Source organism: Lontra canadensis, unplaced genomic scaffold, assembly GCF_010015895.1.
Source record: "Lontra canadensis isolate GAN:19392208 unplaced genomic scaffold, GSC_riverotter_1.0 scaffold46, whole genome shotgun sequence".
NCBI classification, from domain to species: Eukaryota; Metazoa; Chordata; class Mammalia; order Carnivora; family Mustelidae; genus Lontra; species Lontra canadensis.
In genome coordinates, this window is record NW_022631040.1 from 14509316 (window position 1) to 14518825 (window position 9510).

The 9510-nt window shown below is 49.9% G+C and overlaps 1 protein-coding gene across 1 annotated transcript in view; it reads right to left on the bottom strand.

Moving 5' to 3' along the window:
- Window positions 1-8926, bottom strand: part of UCK2 (uridine-cytidine kinase 2) — a 67319-nt gene extending 58393 nt beyond the window's left edge. Inside the window, exon 1 of the mRNA XM_032872981.1 lies at window positions 8662-8926. Within this exon, the coding sequence (XP_032728872.1) occupies window positions 8662-8760 (99 nt within the window). The 5' untranslated portion in view covers window positions 8761-8926. The remainder of the gene's footprint in view (window positions 1-8661) is intronic.
- Between the last annotated feature and the right edge of the window lie 584 nt (window positions 8927-9510).

Here is a 9510-nt window from a genome sequence, read left to right on the forward strand (position 1 = left end):
ACAACCATTATTTCAGAGTGTCCATATTTACAATATATCAGAAATATATCCTTTGCAACTCTTTAATCGGGGTGAAAAACTTATGGCAAAAGTACCCGATGGGATAAAGGATTCTCCAGAACTTCTTTTAGCTGTTGAGATGCAAACAGGTTTGAAGAGCAGAGAGCAATTCCAAGTGAGGACTCTTAGTATCCTGTTCTACCACAAGCTCGGTCTCTACAGCCTGAGATACCAACCTGCACGGGACAGAGCTCTGCAGAGACAGAGCTCCCCCTACACCACACGGATGGAGGCCATGCTAGAGACATCTGCAAGACTCGGGGCTTCCCAGAGGACAGGCTGACAGCGGATGTGTGTTGGGATATGACAGAATGGCCCTTCAGCTAAGGGGAAAAGGCCAAAATTTCAGACAAGAGAGCACACTTAGGGACTGATCAAAACAATAAAGAAGCACTACCCTACTTCACCTGCACACATAAAACTCTTCCAAAGTCCTCCAATGTTTCCACAAGTCACACAAAGGGCATGTGGCCGAACCTTGTATTACTACTTCTGTGAAAAGGAATACCACAAAAATGAGATGGGGACCACACCGGGCAGGAATAAACTTGCGGGCCACCTGCTCCACGGGATACTAAAGGTTACTATGCAGGGGAGTCAAGGTCACTGTAGGAAGTATAGGAGGTTCAGAGACACTCCTGATACTTTTCCTGCAGTTTCACAGCTTGTAACCCTATAGAAATAACTGCTTTTTCCTTGTACTATGGAAAGGCCATTTTTAATAGCCAGATAACAGAGCAAACCGATTTTTTTGGAATTATCACTTTCTCCCATCATCATTCAAAATTTCTCAAAGCACCTGTGATCCACTTTAGAACCAATGCCCCCATATCTAATCAAATTACTGCTTAGGAGAGGTTGGAAGGTTCAATGCTTTCTAGGATTTTTTTTTTTTAAGATTTTATTTATTTAATTGACAGAGGGAACACTAGCAGGGGGAACGGGAGAGGGAGAAGCAGGCTTCATGGGGAATGGGAGAGGGAGAAGCAGGCTTCCCACTGAGCAGGGAGCCCGATGAGGGGCCCGATCCCAGGACCCTAGGATCATGACCTGAGCCGAAGGCAGACGCTTAACAACTGAGCCACCCAGACACCGCAAGGCTTTCTAGGATTCTTCAGACTTTTCCGATTATTATGTTAAGTAGTCTACTGATGGTAATTTTAGGACGGAAATGCTTTGGCTTTCTCTGTGTGCACTTTCCTGTTCACTTCACTTCTGCATGCATGTGACCTAAACACGGATTAGTATTTTTTGGTCAACACCTGACAACTGTTAGACCTTTTGTCTTTTAGATACTCCTCTCTTTGGGGCGCCTGGGTGGCTTTGTCTGTTAAGTGTCTGCCTTTGGCTCAGATCATGATCCCAGGATCCTAGGATTGAGCCCTGCATCAAGCTTCCTGCCCAGCAGAGAGCCTGCTTCCCCCTCTCCTACTCCCCCTGCTTGTGCTCTCTCCCTGTGTCCAAAAAAAAAAAAAAAAAAAAAAGGCAAGCTAAAAACTCCTATCTTTCCCTTTTTATTTTCATGTAAACTTTGCAGTTATTTGTTCATTTAGAAATACTTCTCTTTCAAAAATAAGGTTCTGACTGGTGCCTGGGTGGCTCAGTCCATGAGGCATCTTCCTTTGGCTCAGGTCATTATCCCAGGGTGCTGGGAATGAACCCTGCAACAGGGCTTCTCCCTCTCCCTCTGCCTTTCTGCCTGCTCCTGCTCTCACTCTCTCTCTAATAAATAAATAAAATCTTTAAAGAAAACAAGTAAATAAAGTTTTTACGTTCTGGCTTTACACTGGAGTGAAAGAAAACAAATACATTTATTAAAGTTAGATGACCAAATTATGTTAGAGATTTGAAAATGTTTCCACTGTTAAGCAACTCTGTTGCCAAAACTTATGTGTGCACCTACAAAACTTGTAAACAGAAACTTGTAAAAACTTGTAAAATATTCCAAATAAGGACTTTCCGTAGAGTTTGAATCCACTAGTTAAAAACCTTTAAAGGGAGTACCTTGATTTGCAGAAACAGCTGATAGAGGACAAAAATTTTCTAGATGGTTTTGGGGGATGGGACTGTTGTGATTTGGTAAACACTGCAAACTGGGGAGTTTCTTGTTCCTGGATCTTTTAAGGAGATAACTTTTTCAAAGGTGATGATCTTTAAATCCGGATCAAAAGGACTAAACATAGAACTAAACCTTCAGCCTTGTAGTCACCAAGACTAATACCACGAAGATCTTCCAAGTTTCCATGAATCACCATGTATGAAACAAAATTTGTAAAAATAAAACACTCTTCAGTCACAAATAAAAAACATTTTAATAACTATCAAAAGGTTGGGACACCTGGGTGGCTCAGTCGGTTGAGCTGCTGCCTTTGGCTTAGTTCATGATCCCAGGGTTCTGGGATCGAGCCCCACATCCGGCTCCCTACTCAGCGGGGAGCCTGCTTCCCCCTCTGCTGCCTGTTACTCTGTCTACTTGTGCTCTGTATCTCTCTGTCAAGTAAACTTTTTAAAAAATCTTTAAAAAAAAATCAAAAGGTTTTATACCATTAAAGAAACCACCATTTTATTTCCTTTTAAGATTTTATTTATTCATTTGAGAGAGACACAGTGGGAGAGGGAACACAAGCAGGGGGAATGGGAGAGGGAGAAGGAGGTCTCCCGAGCAGAGCAGGGAGCCCGATGCAGGACTTGATCCCCAGACCTCAGGATCATGATCTGAGCCAAAGGCAAGACGGTCAATGACTGAGCCACCCAGCAGCACCCCAGAAACCACCATTTTCAGTGTTTATTTCATTTTTCTCAGTTTTATAATTCCAATTTTTGTTTTAGAGAGATTATACTTATATAATTCATATATATGTATACATGACTTATGATGATAAAGAGATGATTGCATGCTTCAGTAAGTTGGCTTAATGATAAAAATGGTTTGACAGACAAGAAAGCAAGCACGTGTGCACAGACCTAGAGTATACCCTCCAAGCTTTCTCACTGGTTTCAAACATTGAGACACACATCTAAAAGACCTCCCAGATCTAGAACAGTCCAACAGCACCATCTCAGAGCCCACTGGCAAGAGGAGTCAGGCCCTCAACAGTGAAACTCCCCCAACAATCTGTCCCCAGCCCAGAACTTCATAAAAGCAAGACTCAACAAAGGAAATGAGGACATCCAGGCAGAAGATCTTGGCAAATGCCACAGAGCTGGAGTCGAGTGACCACAGAGAGCAAGCATCAGAAGCCACACTTCAAAGACATGCTAGGCAAGGAATAAAAGAGAAGGCAGCTGACACAGGCACAGCTGGGGGAAGACAAGCAGCAGAAGAGGAACACACTTGACTCCTCGGGACCTGGTGTTTCTTATTCCCTCTGCCAGGCACGGTACTAGGTGCTGGCACACCAAACAGGGCAATTTCCTGCAGAGCCGAAATTCCTGGGGCAGGGGGAAAGCCAGGCGCACCAGGCAGCCAATATGGCTGCAACAGAGGGAGCAAGGGGAAGAGGGGCAAGAGGTCTGCAGGGCCAGTCACATCATGGCAGCAGTCTGGGGTGACAGAAAGCACACAGCACCAGCTCCGAGTAAAACAGCAGGACCAAACCAGTCCCTTGGTTTTGGGAGTAGCTCACAGAAGGAGGGTGTGGAACAAACAGGCTGGCCAGATGGGGATGGCTGCTGAGGTCTCAGGAACAGGGTGATGGAGCCAAGGAGAGGCCGGCCCACAGCACATTCCAGAGTGCTCCAAAAGCAGATGCTGAGTCACAGCCAAGCCAAGCCAAGGTGACAGCCCACACCTCCAGGGGACTGCAGTTTTCCCCTCTTGGTCTGTATTACTCATACACACTCAGACCAACCTCCCCCAAAATACCTCAGAGGACTGGTTGCTACTTGTGGAGACAGCTCAGAACAGCACAGATTTCGGAAAACTCTGGCTTCCAATCCAAGTCGTATCACTTACCAGCCCGTGAGGTGAGGCATGTCAAAAACTGTCCTAACCTCGGGCGCCTGGGGGGCTCAGTGGGTTAAGCCGCTGCCTTCGGCTCGGGTCATGATCTCAGGGTCCTGGGTTCGAGTCCCGCATTAGGCTATCTGCTCAGCAGGGAGCCTGCTTCTCTCTCTCTCTCTCTCTCTGCCTACTTGTGGTCTCTGTCTGTCAAATAAATAAAATAAATAAAATCTTAAAAAAAAAAAAATTCTCCTAACCTCATCTTCCACCATTTTCCATGAATGGGGAACACACCTGCCTGGCCTCAAAGGAGAGATAATCCAACGCTTTTAAGATAAACTGGCCTGGGGACACCTGGCTGGCTCAGTCAGCGGAGCAAGTCGTGATCTCAGGGTTACAGGTTTGAGGGCAAACTTGGGTATAGAAATTACTTCCAAAAAAATAAAAAAAGAGAGAGAGAGAGAGAGAAATCTTTTAAAAATAAATAAATAAACTGGCTTGGTGGTGAAAGTGGTTTAAGCAAGTTTTAACTGTAAATACCAAGAGACTTTCTCTCAGGTATCTTCATATCCCAACTTCTCCTCAAAAGCACTTAATATAGGATGCCTGGGTGGCTCAGTCAGCTAAGCGTCTGCCTTCAGCTCAAATGATCCCGGGGTCCTGGGATTGAGCCCCATGTGACATCGGGCTCCCCCCACTCCATGCTCCCTCTTTCTCTCTCTCTCAAATAAGTAAAATCTTAAAAAAAAAACCCACTTAATACAGTATTCTGCACAATGACATTCATTTATCAAGTACCTACTTAGTACATATTAGATAACTACTAGGCTCTGAATAAGCAATACCAATGCATTAGGGTTTGGGAGCTCTTAATATTTGGGTCATTGCAACATGAATAACAGAGTTAAACAGGGTTTCCACTGTGGCTTCAAATCCTAGTTCAAATAGTTTTGTGAATTAAATAATAAAAGAGTCCTTACAAATTTTGGTCTGCCTAACTCAGCCCAACAAACACCAAACACCAATGTTGTTATCAAACACCGAAATGGGCAGAAGGCACAGATAACGAATATGGGAGATGCTCTTAGAGAACTTCTTTTTGGGTGGGGGGAAGGAGTCAGCAGGTAACCTACACTACTACACAACCACATTACAAGGCAAAATGTGGTGAAACTATAGGAAGCATTAGAGACACAAAGTTAATTCTGACTAAGGAAATGAGTACAGAGTTCCCTGGAGGACATATTTGCAGAAGTGAAGGCTTAAAAGGATGATAGGTCATTCTGGACAAGACCCACAGCAAAAGTGTAAGTGAAAGCAGCTCTACAGATGTGTTTGTGTGCATGGGGGGAAGGGGGTGACAAGGGGAGGGGGAAACATTCACTAAACAGTCTGCGACCACATTGGGGGGTCAAGGGCATGTGCGCTGTGCTGAAATGTTTGACCAGCTGTTTGGGCGATGGAGAGCGGCCCAAGGTTTCCAGACAAGACAGTGACACAGTCAGAACTAGAGCCAAGGAAGCCCACTCTCGTGGCAGTGTGAAGAAGCAGATGGAGAAGCTATTTTAATCCGCGAAGGAAGAAGTCACAGCAAGAAGAGGGAATGGCCCCACTGTCACAGCCACACAGGCAGGCAGAGAAGTTTACACTACTTTTTCCCCTCTTCCAATGTGACTTTCTGCTCTCTCCACACCTATCTTTTAGGGGAAAGGTGAGAACCCGGTTTTTAACACCGATCAGAACAACATTCTCAACCCACTACAATTTTTAGACGAGTTTTTAACAATGACTTGCCATGTCAGCCTGGTGAAGCTTATCTCAAGTTCTAACGCACGCTCACTTATAAAACAAACTGGAAAATGTGATCTACGGAGCCGCAGTCACTATTTTCGCCTCGTACAACCAAATAATTTAGTCTGAGAGACAATCCTTGTACTTAGGGCAGCCACAACATTAACACAAATTAGAGCCCTCAAGAGAAACTGAACTGGGGGCTGTTTTTTTTCTTATAAAGGAAGGATGGGGGAGGGGGCTCCAGATCTACAGGGCTGGGCCCAGGGTACAAAGCAATCTGCATTTCCATTTCCCTTTGGATCAAACACTTCTGAAACCATTCCCCAGTCATTTCCAAGCAGCCCTTTTCCAAGTTGAAGGTTGTAAACACGTGTCCCTCCCCGCCCCCCTAGCCTTACTTTTCCTTACTTTTCCTTAGTTAAGTCTTCCCTAACAAAGCAATAGCAGGCAACAGAGAGCACCAGCCTAGAACCCTAAAATATGACCTGAATACATTATTTGCCTCATCTGTAAGTGATGAGACTAAGTGTTGGACTAAGTGCTGGGACTCTGATGTTCCTTCTAGCTCTAAAATTGTCAGTTTTGATAATGTTCTTGGATCCTCTGGCTTCCTCCAAATTCTTTCAACAGGCGCATAATAAAAACCCAGGGAACAGAGGATCAATCTGGCTTCCAGATCCTCTTGCCCTACTATGCTCAGACTTCCAAAGGAGGTCCAGCCTGTTGATGCTGATTATCCTCTAAAAGGGAAAAAGAAAAACTTATTTTTTAATTCCTTGCAGGAAAGGCACTAAGGACTGGAATAAGAGAACCAAGATAAAATTGCAGCAAATGGACTACAATATGGAATTCCAGAAGTCCAATGCTCCTTTGGACTTCTTTTATAATAACTAAAAAATGTGGTTAGTCTTAGACAATGACATAGTATTTATCAGTGCCCAAAGTGTACAACATGCTTTATGCTGTTTGCTTTTTTTCTCTTCCAGCTGACTTCTTGCTCTTTCTAGACCTGTCCTTCTGGAGGAAATACAAGAATCTGGTTTTGAAGACAGACCCTTTCTTGAGAGTTCCTATAATCTTCCCCCTTGATGAGAATCCCAGGGACAGAGGTTACTACTCCCATCATGGCTCACTACCAGCTCCCACTTGACACATTACAGAAGTAACACTTAGGACTTAACACTGAGTATCAACTGAGACCAGAAAATGACTGAGGGCCACAAAAGCAAGGAGAATGGACTGATTTCCCCCTTTAGGGTCTCAGCTTCCCCCTCTATAATGACTTTACCATTTAGATGATTGCCAAGGACACTGTTTCTATAAGCCACGGTCATCTACCAATTCAAGTCTCCCTCCCCCCAGGAGGACGGACCTCAGATAAGTATTTGGGACCAACTATGTGTCAGACTTCATGCTAAGTGAGCTGCGACAGCCATGAAAAACAAAAAGGTCCCATACAACAGGCATGTGCTATGGAAAGAGGGGAGGAAAGGTAATCCTAAAAGAACACGGAAAGCTTCCTCAAAGGGCTGGGCTTTTGCTTTTAAGTACTATTTGGGAAAAAAAAAATGCATTCAGCCTGGGGCAAATGCCACATCAGCTTTTGGGGCCTAACGCTGCCAGATTCCCAGCCCCGGGAGCTAGAGACAGGAGATTAAGTTGATCAATAAAGAAGTTTCCGATCGCCAGCGGCGGGGTCCGGGCCCCACGCGCCAAGGGAGTCCAGACCTGGAGGGAAAAATGCGAAGCCAAAATGGAGGAGGGGCTGGAGGAGTCCGCTCGGGCGCGAGAACCTCGTGGCTCGCTCCTCATGGCGCCAAGCAGCCTTCCTGCTCTGCTCTCCGGGGCCCTGGGAGGCAGCATCCCACGTCGCCAGACGCGGCGCGCACAGCCCCGGCCCGCAGGCTCGGCTGGTGGAGGGAGCCCGTGCTCCCGCCGCACCCCGAGGTCGCCAACCGCCCCGGGAAACAAGCACCCACATCTCAGGGGCATCAGGGGAGCAGAGAAAGAAACATCTGGGAGGACTCCACCCTTCACCTGCAGAAAAAGCCCCAGGAAAGCTAAAAAGCCATTTCCCTAGTTTCTCCTTGCCTGGCCGATAAAACAAAGAAAAGCACGTAGGGGAGTCGGACACCCAGAGGATGACCCCTTTCCGTGGACCCAAGACGCGCAAGCCCGGGACACCGAGGGGCCTGGAGCCGGTGCAACTTTCTCATTGAAGCCGGCCACGTTTCCTCTCGGAACCGCGGGACACCAGAAGCCCCGGCGATTAGCATTCCGTTGATGTCACCGCACCTAGCCGGCGCTCGGGATTTTCCCCAGAAAGCCCTGCAATCCCCAGCCCACGACCGGCTCCCGGCCCCGGGACGCCGCCTCGCGCGTCCTCGCAGCCCGCCGGGTCCGGCTCCCCGGCTCGCCCCGTCCCGGGTCCCCGGGACCTCCGGGCGGGGCTGGGGGGTGGGGGGCGCACCGGGGGCTCGCCGGCGACCGTGCCTAAAGCCCTCTCCCCCACCGTCCGACCCGCGGAGTAAGCATCCGCCTTCCCGGCCGGTGCCCCCATAGGAGCCGGGCCACGAGTTACCGCAGCGGAGAAGAAGAGCGAGCGGGAGCGCGCCAGCCCCGCGACCGGTGGTCGGCGGCAGCCCCCTCCCCGGGCCCGCGAGGACCGGAACCCCCGCCCCCCGGCCGCCCGCCCGGCCGCCCGCCCGGTCCGCAGTCGGAGCGGGGAAGACCGGGCGCTGGAGCGCGGCCAGGAGCGGAGGCGCGCGGGCCACGCGGTGGCTGCAGCAACTGACACGGCCCGCGGCCGAGCCACATGCTCCGCCGCCCGGGCCCCGCAGCGCGGCGCCGCGACCCCGCCGTACCTTGCCGCTGGCCGTGCCCCCGCTGACGCCGATCAGGAAGGGCTCGCCGCCGTTGGGCTGCTGGTGGTTCTGCAGGGTCTGCTCGCTGTCCCCCGCCATGGCTGGCGCCGCCCCTCCTCCCGCTGCTGCCGACCGACGCACGCTCCCCGCCCGCGCCCGCGTCGGGCTCCCCCGCTCCCCGCGGCCGCCGCTGGGCGCTGCCCGGCTGCCTGTGAGCTGCCCGGAGCTCGGCCGTGGGGCTGCCTTTCCCGGAGGCGCCGACAGCCTGCCTCTGCCCGCAGCGGCCGGCTCGGTTTACAGCCCGGGCGGGGGTCAGCGTGATGCCGCTGCTCCAATCCGGGCGGGCAGCGCGCTGCTATTCGCCGAGGCGGAGGCGGCGAGGCGTCCGGCCCCAGCCTCCGCCCCGCCCCGGCCCCGCCGCCGCCCGAGGTCTCCCGGAGAGGTGTGAGCCCAGCCCTCCGTCCCCTCCCCCTCCGCCCTCCGCCGGGTTAACCCTTTCCCCGGGTACCTCCGGCCGACCCAGGGCAGAGAAACACGCGCTCGGCGCTTTAATTGGGTGCGCTGCCCCCCTCTTTCAAAGGGGCCACAGAGCTAGCAGGGCGGAAAGCCAACGCCCCAGGTTTGGGAAGCAAAATTCGAACAAGCATGGAAGGTTAAGACGAAGCAAAGAGTTAAGGTCATTTGCCCATTATTCAGGCTAAAAACTTGTGTTTTCCCCAAATGAAAAAATTTCCCCCGCCCGTTTGCCAAAATATGTCAGACTCTGGCTTTAAATATTTCCTCTCTTGGAAACACCATCCTTCTTAGTAGGCGACTCCCTAGAGTCCTTGTCCCTAGAGAAGGGTATTG